Source organism: Heloderma suspectum, chromosome 4, assembly GCF_057233095.1.
Source record: "Heloderma suspectum isolate Gila_16-S chromosome 4, 16-S_ref, whole genome shotgun sequence".
Classification (NCBI taxonomy): Eukaryota; Metazoa; Chordata; class Lepidosauria; order Squamata; family Helodermatidae; genus Heloderma; species Heloderma suspectum.
Genome location: NC_139461.1, coordinates 314,531,597 through 314,554,173, shown reverse-complemented (window position 1 = coordinate 314,554,173; position 22,577 = coordinate 314,531,597). Strand labels below are relative to the sequence as shown.

Genomic DNA, 22,577 nt, shown 5'->3' with positions numbered 1-22,577 from the left:
TTTTTTGTGGAAAAGTGAGGATTAATTAACTGCTAGGGATATCTCGGGAACAGAGATCGCTTGAGAGGAGCAGCATGGCAGCAGCTTTTTGGCCGCTCTTGCGAAACAGCTCCGTAAGTGCAGAGGTGACAGACAAGACGCTAACCCACCGTAGATATAAACAACCTCTACTGCAGACTGTGGGTTCTCAGAGAGGGCTGTTTGGGGGAAGCAAATCACCATGGGGGTGGGGGTGGACATCCCACAGACAACATGCAAATCCATCATGGGTTATTCCAGAAAATAAATCATCATGGGTTAGCGTGTTGTGGGAACCCAGGGCTTGCATAGACAGAGCCAAAAAGGGCTGTGCACCGCACGCTGCATTACCCTGTTTTTTGTATGGTCTGTACCGGAAGCCACACAGCTAGTTGGCAGGGGTAACACTTAACCCTGCCTCTGGTCCCCAGTCAGTTCCACATTAACAGTTTATCTGTGCAAAAGCTTATATTTCATTAGTTATTATTCTTATTATTACATTTTTTAAAAATAAGCAAACATATTAAATACCAAACTTTTCTTTTTCCCGTCAATCTCAGCATAAAATTGCCAACATTTATAGTCATCATATCTCCTGCTTGTTTTCAAGTTCCAGGTAAATGCATGTTACATTTCATCCGGCTGATGAAGTTCCACTGACTGTTTATGAGCTTTGTCCTGAAAGTGGTCCTTGGGCGATATATCTGTAAAAGACAGTGCACAAAAGCGACTACGTAAGGGGCCTCATTAACACATTATTGCCTCAGACACAGTGCCAGCTCCAGGTTTTGGAAAGCGCTTGGACAATGCACCCTCAGTCCGTCATATCAACCCATGCTCCATGTTTATCAATACTTATTACTGGTGAATAAATATAAGGGTCTTAAACAGGAATGGAACAGGGAACTGGATTCTCCCATTTCGCCTAATCAATGGATGGATGCGTCTGTGTTTGCATCTGAAGCATCTGTGCATCTCGGGTTATGCCTTGTTCAGCAAAAACTCTTGTTCTGTCACCATTGGATACCACAACATCTCTTTAATAAGGGTTTGTCTAAGCGGCACTCTTCATGAGCAACTCAGTGCGCAGTTAGAGCAGCCTGAGTTCCTTCGCAACAGAGGACGTCGTCACCAGTCCACTGCCAACCAGCCGCTTCTCTCTTGAACAGCCGCTTTTTCTGAAACTCCTCCTACTCTGACCCTTTTACTGCAAATGGCTCCCTGGCGGTTTTGCCACAGTGTGTCATCCCCCCCGCCCCACGTTAAAGCCTGGGCACGCCTCTGTGACCTGGCAGTGGTCAAGGGGGTGGGATGCCCCATTCCCTCCTGTTTCCCAACGGGAGTAGTTTTCCCCACTGAGAAAATCCCCCGGAGTGACACAGCGACCCCTCATGTTGCTGCAGTGGTGGGACGCTCATTCACCTTAGCTGGCCTGCTTTTAACCTTTAGCATATCCCCCTTCCGTTCATGTTTACTCAGAAGTAAGAAATACATCTTGCTCCCCTGCAGTGAAAGGGTTAAAGGCTAACTTCAGTAACTTGCCCTAAAGTACTCTCTGGTAGTGATGGTATGAGCGTCTGGTTGGGGCTTGAAGCCCGGCGAGAAGTTGCCGGTTTGGTCCCCCGGCCGGCAGTTTGCAGACCTGAGCTCTTGCTCGACTTGCGGTGTGCTGAGTCGGGCAAGAGTGCGGGTGCCCACGCCCTCTGCGGGCCAGCCGCCTATCGCCGACAGGGGCAGAAGGAGGCGCCTCTCCTCCTTCCCCCGTCCTTGCTACAGGGGCAGTGGCACAGGACAGACTGGTCATTTTCCTAAGTGTAAGAGCCTTACGGAAAATGACCAGCTTGTCCCTTGCCACTGCTGCTGTAGCAGGTGGGGGTGGAGAGAAGGAGGCACCTATCCGCTTCTCCCCCACTCCCCACTTGCTGGAGGTCAGGGCGAGAAGCTGCGGTCTGGCTGCCGAGGTCCTTTTTCCCCGTGCCAGCCCTTGGCAGTTGGTTGAGCTCCCCCTACCCCGGATGGAGATGGGCTCATCCATCCCTACTCTCTTGCTCCTCCAATACTCCCTTAAATCGCTATTGCGATGTTGTGCTTCCTTGATGTTCTCTAGTTTCTCTGTTGTTATGTAAAGTCCCTTCTCTGCTTTATTGTTTTATTGCAGTAATGATCTTTCAGGTTAATGGGAGCTTCTCACTGCAAGCAGAGAGAAGGAGTAAGGGGTGTGTGTGGAAGCAATAGGCAAAAGTGGACACAGGGGGGAAATGGGGTGGGAGCAATAACTCCACAGCGAATTGCTGGGATGAAGCAAAATTGGGGTGGGGTGGAGCTCTCAGGTGCCTTCAGATGTGGCACTGGAGAACTGGGGATTCTGGTTTCTTCAGGGAAATCTGCACACTCAGGGAAAATTATTTACTCTCTATTCATAATGTAGTAGCAGGCGGGAGCCTGGACAGGGGTGGGAAACAAGCCCCTCTCACGGGTTGAGCAGCCCCTGCCAGTTTGATGACGTGCAGTTCTACTCCCACCACCCCACCCAGAAGTATGTTCTTTTCTTCTCAAGCATTGAAAACCAGGTTTTAGGTTTTAAAGGTACGGTACACTCGGCTTATCTTGCTTCGTGTGTCCCTGAGGGACCAAAGCCGATTCCATGAAAATCTGGGTAATACGCAGATGCATGCCTCATTCCGTTGTGAAGATCCCCCCTAAGTTGGCTAACTGCTGGAGATGTAAAAAAGCTAATGCTTTTTCTAACCACATGTTTTGGCAATGCCCAATAGTTGCCCCTTTTGGGGAGGAGGTTATTATACAGATAAACTTCGTACTGGAACACTCTTTAATATTTACTGATGTACATGTCCTATTAAATGTACTTGCAAATTAATGCACAGTCAGCACAAATGGATTTTCTGTGCCTTTTGTCAGCTAAAAGGCTGATATTACAACAGTGGAAAGACAAATGCTCAGCTCCTATAACGCAATGGATTGAAGACCTTACGATGCTTTCAACATTTGAATGGGGGGCGTATAAGCGCCACCTGCAAATGGATACTTAGATATTTGGTCTGCATTTGTTGAAGTTTATGTATAAGAAAGTCATATTTTCACACACACGCACAGACACACACTTCATATGCAAGCACTGAAATGGATATATTCACATTTATGTAGCTGCATCCCCCCTTTTTTGTTTTGTTCTGTATTTTTGAAATTGTATACTGAAACATTAATTTAAAAAGGCCCCCTGCCTCGGTGACGCGGCCTTCTCACCGCCACGGTCACCAGCCGCTCTCGCTCCTCATGCTGCTGCTCCTCATGGCTGCCTCTTGCTTGCCGCACAGGCAGAGCACCAGGGAGCCGGCAGGCCGGGCATCCCCTGCGCCACCTCCTCACCACCACCGTGGTCTGGGCCAGGGTGAGAAGCAGGGGAACAAGCAGGGGGCCCAGGGGAAGCGGAGGAGCCGGTCCGGGGGCCCTTGTCGGGGGGCCCTGCTGGGCGGTGGGCCCGCGGCAGCTGCCTGGCCATGCCGACCCTCAATGCTGCTCCTGCTCAGACACGGTAAGGAGTCGTGTGGCATTTGGCTTACTATCCAGTCTGGCAGAGTATAGGCCCTTAGGCCCAGGCCCTTCTGGGCCCTGGGCCTATGCACCCCCTTCTTATTTCCAGTGAAAACAGTGTCCATACAGTCCCCCCGCCCCGCACCATGCTTTTGTGATTGGGTGGGGCAATTTAGCCAAACCCAAAGCTTCCCCCTTCCCCTAAAGGGCCCCAGGACTGGGCAGCTCACGTGGGCCCACCTGGAGCTGGTGTGGGAATTCCTCCTCCCATTCTAACCAGTGTGGGGGGGACAATAGCCCCCACCACTGGGGAGGGGGGACAAAAAACCCCTCCCCCGGCACGCACCTTCTGCCTTAGCAGGCACCAGTCGCAGGGCTTCGGATGAGGCGGGAGACCCACTGCTTTGCTCCCCCCACCCCAGACTCCATGTAGGGTCCCCATGCAACCTGGATGCCCCCCCCCCCCCCGGCAGGAAAGCAGCTTTTGTGAATCTATTGTTGGATGGGTCGGTAAGCAGTGGCAATAAAGTCGCCTTGAATTTTTTAAAAATTAAAGTCCTCAGGGAAGTCAGATTCATTGGTTTTTAGAACCTTGACAGTGTCCTGGCCTTGCTCATGTGTAATTCTGGCCTCCATTATCTCTCCATGCTTTGAAAGTCATCACAGTTTGTATTATTTTGTCTAGATAAGCTGAAACTGCCTGCATTAAGAAGTGAAGCATGGGCTCCTGTTGCAAAGGGATAACCCGTGGAGCTCCTTCGTGTCAGGCAGCGAAGGCTGGGCCCGGAGGCTGGGCCGGCAGTGGATCCCCCCGGTCCCTGCCTGGAGGGGCACGCTTCCGAGAACAGCCGCTGAGGCGGCGTTCCTCGTCCCAGCTGCAGTGGCTGCACTCTCACATTCCTGCTTGATGGTTCCTGTCACACAGATGTACGTTTGTCCTCTGCACTGACCTGGTCTCACTGCACACACAGGATCGTGTACAGATTCAAGGGCAAAATAGCTTTCGCACTCTGGTTGCAAACTCTTGCCCAGGCCTCAGCTCTCTCCTCCCTGCCAGGGCGCTCACGGGCGCCTCTGTCAGGCGTGTGGCAGAAAATGCTCCCCCGGTTCTTCCTCTTTACCTGCAGTTGTTCTTGGCTCTGTCCCTTCTCTGTTTTTCTTTGAAGAAGCTTGGGGGTTTGGTCTCCGTGGGAAAGCGCCATCGAGAAAATCAGCATGCATGGACACCTAAAGCTTCACATTTTAGTCATCCACCTTTTAGTTCCTGAGTGATTGGAAATCCACTGGGATCTCCCCCGGGAAGGCGTGGGTGCATGGACTGCTCTTCTCTGAAGGATGGCCTAGAGCGGGAGGAGGGATTTAGTGGAAGGCATGGGGGAGGGGAGCATTAGAAAATGGGTTCCTTAATATTCTGGGGCCACAGGGGTGTGGTGTTATAGGACTAGGTCCACTGGGCGGAGAGAAAAGAACCACCCCTCCGCTCTCAGCTTAACCTACAAGGTTGTTGTGAGGATATACTGTGAGAGAAGGCCATGCACACCACTTTGAGCTCTGGGAGGAAAGACCGGATATCCACTGAATCAGTCAGCCAGTCAGTCTTCTCTCTCCGCTTACCTGAGACTCCAGGCTCTGTCGGGGCCTCAACTCCAACCTCAAAGGGCGCTGGAGCTGGAGCATCTAAGAGGAAAGCATTACCAAGGATGTGACATTAACGTCCCCCTTCCCCGTAGTCTTCTTCTTCCAGGCTAGGGACAGGGCAGGAGTTCTTCTTCCTCCCAATGGCCTTCTGTGCATTAAGGGGTCTCTGAACATGCGGACACCTCCCTGCCTGGCGTGCACCGCCGCCCCAAGAGCAAGCTGCCTCCCTTTGCTTTAGAGACCAGAGAGAAGGCCTGATCCCCTCTGCGCAGGGAGCCCGCCACTCCCCAGGGCACATCCCCTCCCCTGCCAGTCCTGGGTCTTCCCTGCTGCAGCCTTACCGGTGCAGACCCAGCCGCAGCTCAGCCAACAGCACTTCTCGCTGGGCTGGGGGCAATCGCTGTCCTTGACGCAAAAGGCCGAGGGGAGACACTCCAACGCCTTGCCCGCTGCCGCCCTGGGGGGGCATGCTCCGGGGCGCACTACAGTGAGAAATTAGTGTGTGGGGGTGGGGGGAGAGAAGGAGAGACTGTGACACAGAGCAGGAAAACTCTTGGGCAGACAGGGTTGCCAGAGCGGACCTTGTCACCCCAGAGATGTGCTGCTGCTGCTGGGACATAAACCTGCCTGGGAACTGGTCTGCCCTTGGCCCCGGGCGTCCTTCCTCCTGATCCCAGGTCTGTAGGGGCTCTGCTCTGGATGCTCGTCATTTGGGGGGTTCTTTCACAGCCTCCCACCCCGAGGCCTGGCATCTAAAGCCAGGGAAGAGGAGGTCCAGGCAACAGGAGGTCACACTGCCATCATTCAGGAACTCACCAGAGACTCAGTTCCCGCATCTGGCTGCTCCCGCTCTGCCTTTAGATGGGGGGGGCAGGGCGGGCGAGATGAGGACCTGCTACCCCAAAGCCCTCTGCCCGAGCAGCAGCAGGTGTCCCAGTGCTGTTATGCTGTGTCACTGATGCTCCACGCTTGCCTCAGCAGCGAGAGGTTCGGGGTCCCTGCTACCAGGGCCTGGCTTCCTTTTGGACTAGAGAACACGGGGAGCAGACGGGGGCTGGTAATATTTCTTTTATTCACACGTTGCAAGTCGAACGCAGGTGGAGCCATGCGGCTGGAGCCATCCCTCCCCAACCTGGCGCCCTCCAGGCGTGTTGGCCGGGAACTCCCACGATGGGCGCTGCAGCCCAACGCATCCGGAGAGCGCCGCGCTGGGGCAGGGTAGCTTCAGCACTCCTGCGTGCACCAAGCCACGGCCTCTCCTCAGAGCCCCTGGGAGGGGCTCCAGCAGCGTGGGCAGCCAGGGTGGCGTAGTGGTGAGAGTGCTGTACTGGGACTCAGGAGAGCCGCTCCAGGCCCCACTCAGCCGTGAAGCTCACTGGGTAACTTTGGGACAGGCACAAACCCTCAGCCTAACCTACCTCACAGGGATATTGTGAGGATAAAATGGAGAGGAGGAGAAGCCCAAGGTGCCCCCTCGAGCGCCTTTCAGGAAGTGCGGGGTATAAATATAACAAATAAACAGTGCTCGCGCTTCCTGTCTCAAAACTGAAATTTCTTTAAAGGCCCCAGCCCAGCCCCCAGCCTTAGCGGGGGGTGGGGGACGGGGCGTGTGTCACCCTCCTGGGGGTTCTGTTGGGTTTCTCCCAGCCCCAGATCTTCCTGAACCACGATTCCCATGAGTACCATCACTTAAGTATTGGTGAACGTCCTTTTGTCCAAATTCCAAACTGCCTTTGCTGTCAAGAAAAGCCGTTGTGACGGTCCTGCCTGCAGTGGTCAGACCACCGTCTCATCGCAGTAGGGTCTTACCTCAGCCTCCTCGGAGCTCCTTCTGGGTCAAAAGGTGGGACAGAAATAAAACGAAGCAGGGCAGGTTCCAGGAGCAAGCCTGGGTCACCTTACGCTCTGGCCCAGTTGGGCAGGGCTCAGCCCTGTGAATTTCCCAGCATCTTTCTGCTCAGCTCCCTACTTAGCTCTGTCTCCAAACTTGGTGAAAGGGAGGGGCTAGGGGGCAGGGGTGGTGGTGGTCTGCCAGACCTGGGACAGGGAGGCAGCCGTACCTTCCTCTGGCTCCCGGCAAACACTGTTGCAGCCGATCGAGCAGCACTTCTTGGTATTCTCGCAGTCAAAGTCGTCCCGGCAGCTCTCCGAAGCTGGTTCTGGGCAGGGCCCCAGGGAGCCCCGGAGTGGCAAGGGACACACTCCGGGTTTCTCTGCAACACACAAGGCCCATTCTGTCATGCAGAGGCACAAGTGGGACTGTGCTGTGGAGCCCAGCTGCGCAGCCTGAAGAGGGGCCGGGGCCAAGCCTCTGAGGCATTCTCCTTGACGCCACCTTGGCTATGGCCCCTCTGTCCTGGCGGGATCTCCACGGCAATGGCTTTAGTTCGCTCTGCACTTTGCTGTGGTTTTTACTGGAGTCGAATTTGCTCCGTCTGGGGGCGCATGGGGCTTGATAGCCTGGATTATCCCGAAGTCAGCCTGGGGCTCTGGGCAGGTCACACGGCAGTCCACCACGAATTGTTTGGGTGGCTACCGGGTGGAGTCTCACCCACGTCAGCACGTAGAGAGCGCTTGGAGTGCCCTCCCACCCACTCTCGCCTTGTTCTGCCCTTCTGCTTTCTCAGGCCAGCGTGTGTTAGTGCCTGCCTCCCCAACCTATGCCGGATTCCCCCCATTTTTTTTTATTACTGTCCCTCTAAAACTGTAGCAGTACAATAGAAGGCATATGTTCAAATGCGCTATTTCATGATAGTGCTGTAGTGCTAGGGGGTGTAGGTGTTGCTACACAAATGTGCTATAGTGCGATAGGGATATCTTTTAAATGCACAATTGCGTGTTCCCCAGTAACTACCTCAGGAACCGCGATCTCGCCGAAATGGCAGAAACACCGGGGAAACACCCCTTGACTGGGGTCAGTGAGGTCACAGCCAGGTGAAAGACACCCACCCTGGGCAGGGCTATCATGCCGGAGTAAATGTGGAGGGCTAGTGCACACCGCAACAGAAGTGCAGACAAGTCAAATTAAGGAAAGCAATAGGACTAAAAGTAGTCTCAGAAAAACTGTTTCTTTGGCGCAAAACTCTGGGCTTGCTGCGGGATGACCACGTTATGTTGGGGGTTAGACTCAATGGTCTTATAGGCCTCTTCCAACCCTACTATTCTATGACTATTCTATGATGTGCTCCGAACGACCTCCAAACGCAGCAAACCCGCAGTAAATCGCTCATGGAGGCACCCCCCTGGTCTCTTTCAACCTCTCCCTGCCCCCCCCCCCCCATGCTCTCTCTGGGGCAGGTTAACTATACTTGGGAAGTCTGAAGGACACCAAAACGCCTCATGTTTCACTTGTCCACTGACAGAAATTTCTTGTATTACTGCACCCTAATATTAACCACATTAATATTAATAATACTAATATTAACCATGTTAATATTGACGATGTTAATTAAAATCTCATTAGTACAACACACATTTCATTTGCGATTATAAAGAATGAGGTACTTTAGGGAGGCACCGTTCTCTTCTCTTGCCACTCTGACGTGGAACAGAAACCCGATGCCCAAAAGCACAACCTTCCCAGGACAGATTCTAGATGGGCCCAGGCACACCTGGTCCTGCAACACGTCTTTACTCCAGAGTACTTCCTGCCAGTGCTACACCAACCCCACTAGAAACCCTGCGTTTTATGGAAAGCACGTGGGGACACTCTGGACCATTCTGTTTCTGATAAGGGCATGCAGTAATTCCCCCCACCCCCCATTTAGCTATTCCATTCACAGAATCATAGAACAGTAGGGTTGGAAGGGGCCTACAAGGCCATCAAGTCCAACCCCCTGGCCTTCCTCTCTGGGACAACCTTTCAAGCGCTTGAAGAACGCTATCATATCTCCCCTCAGTCTTCTCTTCTCAAGGCTAAACAGGCCCAGTTCTTTCAGTCTCTCCTCATAGGGCTTTGTTTCCAGTCCCCTGATCATGTTCGTTGCCTTCCTCCGAACCCTCTCCAGCTTGTCTGCATCCTTCTTCAAGTGCGGTGCCCAGAACTGGACACAGGACTCCAGATGAGGCCTAACCAGTGGTGAGTAGAGGGGAACTAGTACTTCCCGGGATTTGGAAGCTATGCTTCTATTAATGCAGCCCAAAAGAGCATTGGCCTTTTTTGCAGCCACATCACATTGTTGGGTCATTCCTTTATGTCATTCAAAACTCACTTTTTAAATGCTTAGTTTTTCATTAATTAAAACCACGTTCACTTTTGTTATCCCCATTCAATGGGAGACTGGGATGCTCTTCCGCTGTCTGTAACTGTTGTATTTATCATCCAATTGATAACATCCAATTGATAACAAATGTTATGCTTTGTTTGATAACAAAGCATAACATCAGCAGGCATTCTCCTCCTCAGGATCACACCTGCCAGAGTTTGGACTGATGGGCAAAAAGGATCCTGTTTGCAGGCAACCAAAAAGACTAGGAGCTTTAATAAAGCTGGAATGTGCCAGCCACACAGACTCACAGAGATCAGGCGAATGATTAACTAACCGCCCCTGCCCCCGCCCCCGCCGGAACGCGAAGGGCAAATCACCTGGGCCTGTGCTGCTGCTCAGCGAGGAGGCTCACAGGGAGAGCTTCGAAGGCGGAGAAGGAGTGGGGCAACGTGGGTGGGCAGGGCTGGAATGGGCAGTGTTTGGAACGATGGGGAGCCGCCATGCCCAGGGTGAGAGCTGCGGGCGAAGGCGAGGCCTCCAAAGGAGAGGGCAGGACTGGTGCCAGGGTCAGGAGCTCCCTGCTCCCCTCGGGTCTCAGGTGGAGGAAGGAAGAGGCGGCGGCGGTGACTGGCTTCTGGATGGGGGAGCAGCACCTTTGAAGGGATGTCGGGAGGGTGGCAGAGGCAGTGAGCAGGGATGAGACCTGGAGAGACCGAGCAGGTGCCTGCAGCTGAAGCAAGCCGTGGCCAGAGTGCAGGGCAAGGGCAAGGCAGCTGGGCAGTGATGTGCCAGGAGCAGCGGCTTGCCACCCGCTGCTGATGCCTTTGCTCCGCTCCCAAGCAGCTGCCGTGGTGGGCTGGCCATGTGTGGAACTGGAGGCAGAGCCGAATCCTGGGCCGTGGTCTTGGCCACCAGTGGGCCTGGCACGAGGGCAAGAGGGAGGGTCGGGAGCAGCCCAGCAGGCACTCACGTGGAGGCGGGGAGGCCAGGGGCCCCTTGATCAGCTCGCCGTGTGTTGAAATGCCGAGGGCGCTCCATCCCGCCGTCTCTGGTCTTGACCCAGGCGCAGCTTGGAAGATGGTGGCCTCTGTGGGAGAGAGGGTGCTGGACTAGATAGGCCTTGGCCTGATTCAGACTCAGGGTTCTTCTCAGGCTCCAAAGCACCACCCATCCCATGAGGACCAAATCAGACACGATATTAAACACAGAATTGTCTCTCTTGAGTGTTTTTTCCCTTTTTAAGTAGCAGCTGCAGGGAAGGGGAGATAGCGTCTTCATCGTCATCTTCATCACTGACATTACATCATCATCTTCATCATCATCATCATCATTTCTGTACCGCCCCATAGCAGAAGCTGTCTGGGTGGTTTACAGAAGTTAAAAGGGTCAGGAACTGGTTTAACTCTTTCCCCTTCCAGTATTTCCCACTGTGAAACCTCCTGCGCCCAGAAGCTGCTCCTAATGGTGTCATGCGCCATCCATGGAGTGAGGTCTGCCTGCACCTGCAGTTTCCATATATGTCTCTGAACATGCCATAAATGCCTAGTGAATTCCACTCCTCGTCTTGGGAAATGTCAGGAATTATAGCTCCACTTCTGGAGTCCTGTGAGTGAAAGTTAGAACCTCACCAAACAGCTGGGCAAGCTGCATCGTGGAACGTTCCCTCTAGCGGGAGGGGTGTGCTGCGGGGTCTGCTCTCACGAACATGGGCTCAAAGGGAAGAGCAGCATTCCTCAGAGGACTGCTGTCCATTCAGCCGCCGCCGCCGCTGCTCCTCACCTCCGGTCAATTTACCCAAGTTCATGGAGGCACAGCAATGATATATAGGATAGAGCTTTTTGGAGGTGGGGAAGAGCCCTGTCCACCAAGGCCCAGCATTATTTAAGAAACTCTCTCTCTCCCTCCCTCCTTTCTTAAATTAGAAGAGAGCACCCGGAGTGGAAAGAGCAAAGAGCGGCAATTTACACACTGAGACACAGAAAACCCAAAACAGAAGTGGTGCATGCCCTGAGAGCCACTGAGGGGAACTGCCATGTGCCCCGGGAATACTTTGGGGCCTGGTATCCATGGGGGAGCCTGTGGCCACTGGTCCTTGTGGCCTCTCCTCCACCAGGACCCCTCACCTTCACTGGGCCAATTGTACCATATCAGACTTTCCCTGGGAATCTGGCTTTGGTGCAGTGATTGCTAGTGGAAGGTCTCCTGACAGTTCTTAGTCCTCTGTGCTATACTTGGGATGGTCCCAGAGGAAGGTCTTCCTCTACCCTTCAGAGGCCAGACACACACACACACACACACACACACACCCAGTACCTGGATAGGGCACTTTGCATCGCAAGCCACAGTGTGTGGTGCTGCACATCTGGTTACTTGGACAGTCAGTATCATCCACGCAGAGATCTGTGCATTTCTCCTGGGTCGTTGTGTGTGATGTTTCTGTGCATGCATGGGGTTGTTCTGGGAAAAGAGGGATGTTCACACAATCACAGTCTTGTTCACAATTCTGAATTTTCCACTGGTGTTGATATGGCTTTAATGTGTGTGTTTAGTCTTTTGGGGGGTATGAAACTGGTTCGCTGCATTGTACCGTTGGCGTGGCTTGCTTTGGCTATGGGACAGTGAGTCTTTTGTCATGCTTGCACATCCACCTGTCAAATGCCATGGGTCTTTCCACTGTGATATTCAGAAGCCTCTGGCATCTGGGTGCAAAGCAATGGGTACTGTCTGAATACAGCCATGTTCAGATGGGTGGGACAGTGGCGAGAGTGCTGGACTGGGAGCCGGGAGATCCGGGTTCTAGTCCCCACTCAGCCATGGAAGCGCACTGGGTGACTTTGGGCCAGTCACAGACTCTCAGCCCAACCGACCTCACAGGGTTGTTGTTGTGAGGATAAAATGGAGAGGAGGAGGAGGATCATGTATGCCACCTTGGGTTCTTCAAAGAGGAAAAAAGGCAGGATATAAGTAAATGTAATTAAATATAAAGAAAGAAAGAGAGAAAGAAAGAAGAATTTGGAAAATGGAGAATCCAGGAATAAATCACCGTTGTGCTGTCATCACACAGCCTGCCATTGGGATGGAGGACAGGGAGGGGGGTTCACTCGGATCAGCGAGAGGCAGAATCCGAAAGGAAAGTCGCTGGGGTCACACTTCTCTTTTCCAAGATGGCACTTGAGATGGTTCTACCCTTAAAGTCGGTCTAAAAATAATTGTAAATGAATATAACAGACATTTTGCCAGAGTGTCCCAAAAGCTTATGCCGGAATAACGGCGTTAGTCGCTAAGGTGCCACAAGGCCCTCCGTGGCCCTCCTTCTCGGAACGTCGAGGCCCCAACTAGCCACCAGCGACGGGAGCTCGCGGCTTAAAAAACGAGTCCGAGCGACGATGCGCGTCGGTTTCTTGCTGCGCGCATTTTGCCCGGGTAACGCAAACGAGAGGAGGGCGGCCCGGATGCCGCCTGGGAGGGGCGCGAGCGCAGAAATGCGCCCGGGTCCGAGGCCTCGCCTGAGCCGTCCCCGGGCGCTCACCCCGCACGATGCGGCCCGCGCGCGCGCACCCACGGGCCGGCGACGCCTGCCGGCCCTGCCGCCTTCTCGGGGCGGGCTCGCCTCTGCCCCCGCCTGCCCGCCAGCCTCCTTCAGGGCGGGAGACGCCGGCTCCCTCCCTCCCTCCCTCCCTCCGTCCTCGGCGCGAGGCCCTCCCGCCTGCTGCCGAGAAGGGGGCCGCGAGGCGCGCGGCTGGACGGCCCGCCCGCTGCGCAGAGGGAGCTCGGGGCGCTGCCTGCCGCGGGGGCCCTCGCTCGGGCGGGGGCGGGGCGGGCGCCCCCCGCGCCCAGGGCCCCCGCTGCTGAGGCAGGGCGGCGGGCGCCCCCGCCGCACCCACCGCGCGGCGGGGCTCCGCTCCCCGCGGCCCGCCTCCGCGGGGAAGGCGCCCGCCGCGGCTGCGGGCGCCCCTTGCCTTGCCCCGCGGCAGCGGGCGGTGGGGACTGCGCCCGCCGCGCGGCCTGCCGCGGAGGAGCGGCCCGGCTCCCGAGAGCCGGGTTTGCGCGGGGCCGCCTCCGCGCGGACGGCCCGGCCCGGCCTCGTCGCCTGCCGCCATTCTGCGGATGCGTTTCGTGGCTTTGTGAGCTGCCTGGAATGTGAACGGTGAAGGTGCCGTACAGACGCTTTAGATCTTTTTTTTTAAATGAGGAACTGGCAGTACTGTGCGGGGAGACATTCATCTCGAAGAGCGCTGTTTGCAGAGGGAGGATCCTTAAAGGATTCTCTGCTGGATGGAATATGCGGTGAAGATCATGGGAGAGCTGTGGCTGGAAGAAGATGCTGCCCGCCCTCCGCCCCCTATGCCGTTCAGCGGACGAGGGCAGGCACCATGAAAGCCTGGCTTGGAGGCACCCTAGATCTCGCAAGACAACCTGGGCCGTTTCCCAAGGCAGCGGGAGGCAAGACACCTTCCCTGCCCCTCCCATCTTGTCCACCCTCCCCTCAGCCCACCAGAAGTGACCAGGGCTCCAGGGATGCCATGCTGGGAGCAGGGGCCAGAGGAGTGGGTCGGAAACTGGGTCTGGGTGGAAAGGGCAAGCGAAGCCACGGGGGTTGTCTCCCGCCTCACTGGGCGATTTGAAAGTGTGCGCCTGTGCTCTGGTTTTCAACCCCCGCCCTTTCTGCTCCTTGGTCCAGATTGGCAAGACTAGAAATGTTCTGCCCTTCATCCGATGGCACTCTCCGGCCAGAGGGTGGGGGTGGCTGGGAGGGAGGGGAAGGGCAGATGTGGTTGTGTGACCGAGCCCCGATTGGTTGCTGAAGCTTTTGAGCAGAGGGTTTAGAATTGGTTCCAGGCCACCTCCTCACAGTCAGGCAACATAGCTCAAAAAGTAAAACGTGCCAGGGCATTTAACTGAGCAAATAAGGTAACCATGATGGAAGGAGGGAATGAGGGATGATGGGCAGGATCCAGGTAACTCTGTTTGTCTGCTTTGTTGCTGGGCCAGACAAACTGACATAGACTCTGGCCACGTGTGGCGGATCAGTGGGGGAAACAATGCAGTATGGGTTGTTTCCCCGCCCCCAGGTGTGCCAGCCATGCAACCGGCATTTCCTTAATTACCTGTGCCACGTCATCCGAACCTGGCACACGACGTGGCGGGGATGCCTTCTCATCCACCCCACAATCCCTACTGCAAGCCATGGGTTGTAGGGTGGGTAAACCATTCAGGTATGACCGAAATCATATTTCTTATAGTGGAGGTGAGGAATAGATTTCAGGGATTAGACCTGATAGACAGAGTGCCTGAGGAACTATGGACGGAGGTCCGTAACATTGTTCAGGAGGCAGCAACTCAATCCATCCCAAAGAAAAAGAAATGCAAGAAAGCCAAGTGGCTGTCTGATGAGGCTTTACAAGTAGCTCACGAAAGAAGGGAAGCGAAAAGCAAGGGAGAAAGGGGAAGATATAGCCAACTGAATGCAGAGTTCCAGAGAATAGCAAGGAGAGACAAGAAGGCCTTCTTAAATGAACATTGCAAAGAAATCGAGGAAAACAACAGAATGGGAAAGACTAGAGATCTCTTCAAGAAAATCGAAGATCTCCAGGGAACATTTTGTGCAAAGACAGGCATGATAAAGGACAAAGAAGGCAGGGACCTCACAGAAGCAGATGAGATTAAGAAGAGGTGGAAAGAATACAAGAAGAACTATACAGGAAAGATCTGAATGTCCCCGATAGCCATGATAGTGTGGCCACTGAACTTGAGCCGGACATCCTCGAGAGTGAAGTCAAGTGGGCCTTAGGAAGCATTAGTAACAACAAAGCTAGCGGAGATGACAGTCTTCCAGCTGAGCTATTTAAAATCCTAAAAGATGATGCTGTTAAAGTGCTGCACTCAATATGCCAACAAATTTGGAACACTCAACAGTGGCCACAAGACTGGAAACGGTCAGTTTACATTCCAATTCCAAAGGAGGGCAATGCCAAAGAGTGCTCAAACTACCGTACAGTTGTGCTCATTTCACATGCCAGCAAGGTGATGCTCAAAATCCTACAAGCTAGGCTTCAGCAGCATGTGAAACGAGAACTACCGGAAGTACAAGCTGGGTTTCGAAGAGGCAGAGGAACTAGAGATCAAATCGCCAACATTCGCTGCATCATGGAGAAAGCAAGAGAATTCCAGAGAAACGTCTATTTCTGCTTCATTGACTACGCTAAAGCCTCTGATTGTGTGGATCACAACAGACTGTGGCAAATTCTGAAAGAGATGGGAGTACCAGACCACCTTACCTGTCTCCTGAGAAACCTGTACGAGGGTCAAGAAGCAACAGAACCGGACATGGAATAACCGACTGGTTCAAAATTGGGAAAGGAGTACGACAAGGCTGTATATTGTTGCCCTGCTTATTTAACTTATATGCAGAGTACATCATGAGAAACGCCGGGCTGGATGAATCACAGGTCGGAATTAAGATTGCTGGGAGAATTATCAACAACCTCAGATACGCAGACGATACCACCCTAATGGCAGAAAGCGAAGAGGATCTCAAGAGCCTCTTGTTGAGGGTGAAACTGGAGAGTGCAAAAGCTGGTTTGAAACTCAACATTAAAAAAACTAAGATCATGGCATCTGGCCCCATCACTTCCTGGCATATAGAAGGGGAAGAAATGGAAGCTGTGACAGATTTTATTTTTCTTGGGCTCCAAGATCACGGCAGATGGTGACTGTAGCCATGAAATTCAAAGACGCTTGCTCCTTGGGAGGAAAGCTATGGCAAACCTAGACAGCTTAGTAAGAAGCAGAGACATCACCTTGCCGACAAAGGTCTGTCTAATCAAAGCTATGGTTTTCCCAGTAGCAACGTATGGCTGTGAGAGCTGGACTATAAGGAAGGCTGAGCGCCGAAGAATTGATGCTTTCGAACTGTGGTGCTGGAGAAGACTCTTACGAGTCCCTGGACTGCAAGGAGGTCAAATCAGTCCATCCTAAAGGAAATCAACCCTGAGTGCTCCTTGGAAGGACAGATACTGAAGCCGAAGCTCAAATATTTTGGCCACCTAATGTGAAGAGAAAACTCCCTGGAAAAGACCCTGATGCTGGGAAAGACTGAAGGCAAAAGTGGAAGGGGACGGCAGAGGATGAGATGGCTAGATAGCATCACTGATGCAATGGATATGAACTTGAGCACACTCCGGGAGAGAGCGGAGGACAGGAAGGCCTGGCGTGCTATGGTCCATGGGGTCACGAAGAGTTGGACACGACTGAACAACAACAACAAGAAGTCAATCCTGCTGCGCACGCGCTGGGTCTGGACAACACAGCAACCTGCGTCATCGTGTGGGTCATTAGGGAAATGCCTGTTCTCTCTCTCTCTCTCTGTCTCTCTCTCTCTCCCATACATACACACACAGAAAGACACAGTCCAGTTTTCCATTTGATCACTCCAGCCATTGAAACTGGACCATGTCCAGCAGAATCCTGCCTCTTGAGGAGGTTCAGCTAGATTTTATTCCACATGTGCAGCTTTCTCCATCACTGCATCTTCCTACCAGGAAAAGCTATATCTGTTGGGGCTCTGTTTTGTCAAATGGCAACCTGACTTTGGCCTGAATTTGCTTCTTGTAGGGACCAGAAACCGGAAGTCCAGAGAGCAGAAAGTAATTAGCCCGACAGGGACTTGTTTCCCCAGGGCAGAGGGCAAGATGTAGAGTTCATGATTTCACTTATTCCTTTCCCTGTGGTGTGTGGCTGGGATTGCTTGCTTGAGCTGTCTGCAGCTGTTCGTGCAGTCAGCACTCTCCTGTAGAGGCCTGGGTGCATGGATTGATCTTTGGGTGGCTGGCTGGCAAGTTCTGTGTTGCTGTGAGCAGTGTGACTTGGACAACCAGCCCTGTCTCCCCGGCTTTCCACTGTACGAGTCGGAAAGTTCTGATCCTCAAGGAGACAGGGCCCCCCTGGCATTTTTGTACACATCCCTCCCACCCCACCCACCACTCAACATCACACCAGCGTATTTACAGAGGTAGCTGAGCTCCCTTATAGGGCTGGGGTTCTAGTCCTCAGTGGACTGACAACCTACACCTTTAGGAACATCAGAAACTGCCTCCTACTGAATCGGACCAAGGCTCCATCTAGCCCAGTATCGTCAACGTTGTCTGGCCGCAATGGCTGTTCAGGGTTCCAGACGGGATTCCTTCCCAGCCCTGGGGACTGAACTTGGGACCTTCCGCCACTGCGCCACAGCCCCTCCCCTTCATAAGCATGCAGCAGACAGAATCTTCGAGGAAGTCTTCTCCCCCGCTCCCCCCCCCCTGTGTGCCCCAGAGATGCTTGCAAGGCAGTGCCCATACCTGCCCTGGGGCTCACACACTCAAGGCCACAGCCGGTGAAGCAGCACTTGTGTTCCTTGGGGCAGCTCCTGTCATCCGCGCACTGGTTTGCACAGGGGAGTTCCTTCGGCAGCACCCTCTTCCTTGGGCAAATGCCAGGCCTCGCTGGAGCAAAAGACAACAGCAAGCAACAACTCAGCCCAGGCCTCCTTCAGATGGCTCAAGGGTGTTTTCCCCATGCCCTGTCTCATCCTACCGACACCCGTGAACTCTGCCATTCATTCTCTGGCCCAGTAATGCAGTTCAGCATCTTGTCTATCCACGTCTCCACCTGATTCCCAGGCTCCCTCTACCTCAAAGAACATTTCCCTTTCCCCTTGCCGGTCCCCGGGACCATCCTTACCTGGTTCGGCCACCATGCAACGGATGTGGCAGTCATCACGGCAGCACTTCTCCCCTGGACCACACCAGGTATCGTCTAGGCAGCTCACCAGACAGGGCTCCTGCATTGCTGAGCAGAGCTCTGGGCAGTAGCCGTGGCCCACTGAAGGACAGGAATGGAGATGCAGAGCAGTCGGAGGACTTCAGCAAGAAGAGGTTGTGCTAGGATTGTTCTTGGGACAAGGCTAAGCCCTGTAGGAGGACCTCCAGTGACACGGTGCCGACTCCGCAAGGAGCGAGGTCTTGGGGGCGAGGGCAGGGAGGCGATGTCCCATCAACAGGAAAGCAGGTCAGAGGGGAAGTGGGGACCTGGCTACTTCATGGAGGGATGGCACAGGGGTGCATTTGCGCCCAGAGAGGTCTCGGGATGCAGGCTTGGAGGAAAGCAGCCTCCACCCCCACCCGATGACCAGGAGCCCTGCTCTGCCCACTGTATCTCAGAAGGCCTGGGTCAGGCTCTGGTGGCTCGGTGGTGAGGAAAGGTTTGACATGCTCAGAAACACTCTCCAGCTTCAGAGAGAAAAGGTTCTAGCTGGTGCACCAGTGGGAGGAGACCGAGTTTGGAACGTGATTCCCAGTCCTGGCTGAAACTAAACCTTGGAGCAGCTTCTTTCCTACTTTTGCTAAGAAAACCATGCTGGAGAAAAGTTTGGTCTCCCAGACTGATAACTACTTTCGCTTTAACTCGTGTTGAACAGAAGCAACAGCGCCTCATTGCTGGTTTTGCTGTAACCCCACATGTGTGGTTGCTGCTGAAAAGTGCTTCCCCATCCAGGCAAACCATATACTAGGGAGGAATGTGGAATGCATTCCCATTTTCTGCACGGGAAAGGAATGCCGAATGCCCATTCCAGCATCAGCTAATCCTCTGTTTGTTAGCCTTCCACAGTGGACTATTCTCCTTCAGGAGGGAGCATGTTTGTGAACACTCAGAACACGAAAGCAGCTGAGCCAGTTGCCAGCGAGGGGCCTGCAGACAGGCAGCAGCCGTATGCATCCCATTAGACAAGACGCCAGCTCTGATCGGACCCAGACGAAAGGACTTCCTGAGTACCCTGGATTGGCACCAAGGCCCTGCGTTACTGGCCACGGTCCTCGGCACCCTTGGCTGTTCTCACACCCTGCACAGGCTGCTCCCTCCCTTCCATTCCCTTTTGTTATTGATTATTTGTTTATTTACATTATTTATATACCACTCAACATCAAAGATTTCAGAGCCATGAACAGCAAGATAAAGGAATAAAACACCATGATTAAAACAAGGAATTTTAAAAGAAACATAAAATTCCCTTCCATTCAGTCCTTACACCCACTGTCAGCTGTTCCACCTGGCCCTGGGCTGGGGCAAAGGAGGGGACATCACAACCTCTTCCATTCTGTTTTGGAATATTTTACTTTCAGATCACAAGAAATAACCCTAAAACTTGAAGAACTCCCCCCCCCCCTGTTTTTCATGAACCCTGGGAACTGCAAGAGAACAGCACAGCCATTCAGGAAAAGTGGGTTTGTTTGTTTTTTAAAAAAGGGAAAGCACCCACTTCTGGCTAACCACAATGTTTAATCCTTTAAGCAGCCAAACCTGTTGAGGGGCAATTCAAATTCACTTCCTATTATTATGTGAAAACATCAACAACACATTGCAAACAAAAACAGGAACAAGGAGGATTTCCGTGGTCACACCTTGTGTCCCTTCCTGGTGTCTGGTCTTCCTTCGAACCATCACCAGGGCTTCCCCCCACCTCCCTTCCCAAGGGTACCCAGTGGTGCAGCTAGGTAACTGGAGACCCTGAACTGAAGCGTCTTTCAGGGGACCCTTTCAGCTGGGCACGTGTAAAGCATGCAAGCAACACTTCTCTGCCCAGCCATCCACCCAGCCACGCCCGCCAGCCACCATTCTGTGCCTTGCAACTCCTTCTGCATTCTTGGCACGTTCGAGCAAAACAAGAACGTCGGCAAACACTCGGCCTGATTCAAAATAGCTGCAGAAACACGTGGAGTTTGTGCACTTTTGCATTTCAATCCCATACACCCTAGAGCCATCATGATGACCGGCACAACTGGCATTGGCCAGCCCAGGTTCTGATCTGTGTGCTGCAGACCCCGTCCTGTGCCGCCCTCTGGGTGGTGCCTGGGGCCCCAGGGCCGCACTGCGGAGGGCGCCACGTACCCATTGCAGGCTGCGCACAGATCCTCATGGTCCCCACTGTGCAGCATTTCTCACTCCCAGGGCAGGAGGTGTCCGAGAGGCAGTAGAGCCTGGAGGCTTGTGCGCCCTGGCCCCTTCCCAGGGGACACTGGCCGGCCTTCTCTTGGGCAGTGTCCGGAGGCGAGGGCGGAGGGGTCCGTGTTCCTGTGGCAGCTGTCAAAAGGAGGAGAATGAAGAGACCAGGGGCGCAGCATCGCCGGGGTGCCCTTGAGGGCCACTCCCTGGTCCTCCTTGGATGGCCAGGGGGCAGGAGGACTCCCACATGCCACGGGAGTGCCGTGGCCTCACCCGGAAAGACGCACAAGCTCTTCTCCATCAAGCCTATGACCCCACCAATACCAGCGCTTCCTTCCTCTGGTGACCCGGTGCAATTCAGGGGCACCATTTTGGCGCAGGGACCATTGCGCAGCCCCCTCTGGAGAGGAGGTACAATGCTGCTGAGAGGAAAAGCATCTCCCGGCAGAGGCCACTCGGTCTCTTTGCCTCCGCCTGCCTTTTCCGCCTCTTTCCCTCAGCTCTCCCTGGGCCTGCTACCACAGAATCTGCCAGAGGAAGAACATGTTTCTCTGGAGAGGCAGCACATCCAGAGAGGGCCTTGGAGATGCTGCGAACGGCTGCAGCAGAAGCACAAACACCCATTAGGTTGCCCCTTGAGATGGTGAGGGAGCTCCTCGTTTGCAGCGGAGAACATGTCAGACCCCCCCCTTGCGCCCCCCCCCGGCTTGCTCAAGCCTCTCCTAGATGGAGAAACTTGCATGCTCCCACTAACCTCCTTGCCCTCGATCAGCCACTGATCTGAGCAGCCCCCAGAAGAGGAAGAGGACCCGTGTCTCCATGGTGCTCACGGAACTCGCACTGATGCCCCGAGTGGGGCCCCCTTGGGCTGTATCCTTTTGCCTGGCTAGCCAAGCCCAGCGAGGAGGGCTGGACGACCTCAAGCGCATGCGTGCATGGAGTTTCCCATCTGGGTGGCTGGTGGGCCGCTGCCAGCAATACACCACTTCGGTCCTCCCCCAGGATTGTGCGTGCCAGGCCCCATGCAGGGCCCATTTGTCACCTGCCTCTTTCATCCTGACATGCGCGGAGCTGCCAGGTCAAGGCACTGTAGGAATGGGGCTCGGCCAAACCTATGCAGCTCAGCGTTGCTGGATGGGGAGCCCAAAGCCCAGCCGTGAAGCAAGAAGCACCGCGGGGCTCGGTCCACCCCTAGAGGCAGGTGGAAGGGGACAACTGCGGGTTTCTGGGGGGATTATGGAGACCAGCCATGCTGCTCCACCGCACCCAGATGCTTTCCTGAGCATGCACATGCTTCTCCTCCCTTTTCATTTGAATGTGCACAAGAGGCCCCTCCTGGGTTGCCTGTTCCCCTCTGTGCACAGCAGAATTTCCATGAGGAAGACTCTGGTTTGAAATGGGCCGCTGGGCCGGCCTCTCTGGGCTGGGATAGGGCTATGGTTTTTCCAGGGCCTGATTAAGGCCCTGGACAGCCAGCCCTGGACGAGTTCTTCTGGTATTGCTGGAGTAGCTCTTTAAAATATTGCTGGGATCCTTCGATTTTGCAGCTTTTTCAGTTTGGAAGGAAGACACCAGAGCCTTGTGACATTTTGTAGCATTGGAGTCCATTTACCAATATGCAGGCTGAGCATCGGCGGAGGCAGAGAGCTGAGATGCTCCAGCAGGCTGCCAAGGCCCACTGCTCCCACATCAGATCAGGAGGAAGAGGCAGCCAGGCCCGGCACGCTTCTCGCTTCCAGAGCCCAAACGCTGCTCCCTGGAGGATGGCCAGTGCCAGAGGGCCGCCAGAAGGGCTGGAAGAAGACAGTCCTCTATTTAACCGGCAGTCACTTCCAAGTCTGGCTTACAGACAAGCAGCCCTAGGCAGGGAGAGCAACCAGAGGCCCCGAAGCTGCCCATCAGCAGTTAGTGCCTGGGCAGCAGACTGAGCAAGCCGTCGTGAGCTGTTTTAGGGTTGTGGTGGCTTGTTAACCCCCCCGGCAACCCACCCTCACGGGCTGTGCACGTGGTGACAAGCTACGGTGCGCCCCTGCAGCAGCTCAAATAGTCAAAATGGTGGCCGTAGCCGCAACAATAAGCCCCACGGGGAAATTTGCTCACAGTGGCTTCTCATTATGTGCAAACCAGACCACACCATTGGCCTCTTCACACACAGATACAAGGATGGCAACAGCATCCCCA

At 54.2% G+C, this 22,577-nt stretch overlaps 1 protein-coding gene across 1 annotated transcript; it reads right to left on the bottom strand.

Moving 5' to 3' along the window:
* Window positions 1–470: 470 nt before the first annotated feature.
* Window positions 471–20,528, bottom strand: LOC146349099 (uncharacterized). Its single transcript, XM_084854924.1, has 9 exons — window positions 20,343–20,528; window positions 18,138–18,278; window positions 17,756–17,899; window positions 11,730–11,873; window positions 10,387–10,503; window positions 7,269–7,421; window positions 5,550–5,690; window positions 5,185–5,247; window positions 471–722 (listed from the first exon to the last, which is right to left on the bottom strand). The coding sequence occupies exons 1-9, from the start codon at window positions 20,368–20,370 to the stop codon at window positions 646–648; spliced, it is 1,008 nt and encodes a 335-aa protein (XP_084711050.1). The 5' UTR covers window positions 20,371–20,528; the 3' UTR covers window positions 471–645.
* Between the last annotated feature and the right edge of the window lie 2,049 nt (window positions 20,529–22,577).

Bases quoted from the DNA above. Each gene is read 5' to 3' on its own strand.
- LOC146349099 (XM_084854924.1), bottom strand. From the start codon at position 20,370: ATGAGGATCTGTGCGCAGCCTGCAATGG. The intron at 10,504-11,729 runs GTACTGGGTGTG...TCTCTCCCACAG, and splicing joins ATGCAAAGTGCCCTATCCAG to AGGCCACCATCTTCCAAGCT. The intron at 723-5,184 runs GTAAGCGGAGAG...TGTCTTTTACAG, and splicing joins GACAGAGCCTGGAGTCTCAG to ATATATCGCCCAAGGACCAC.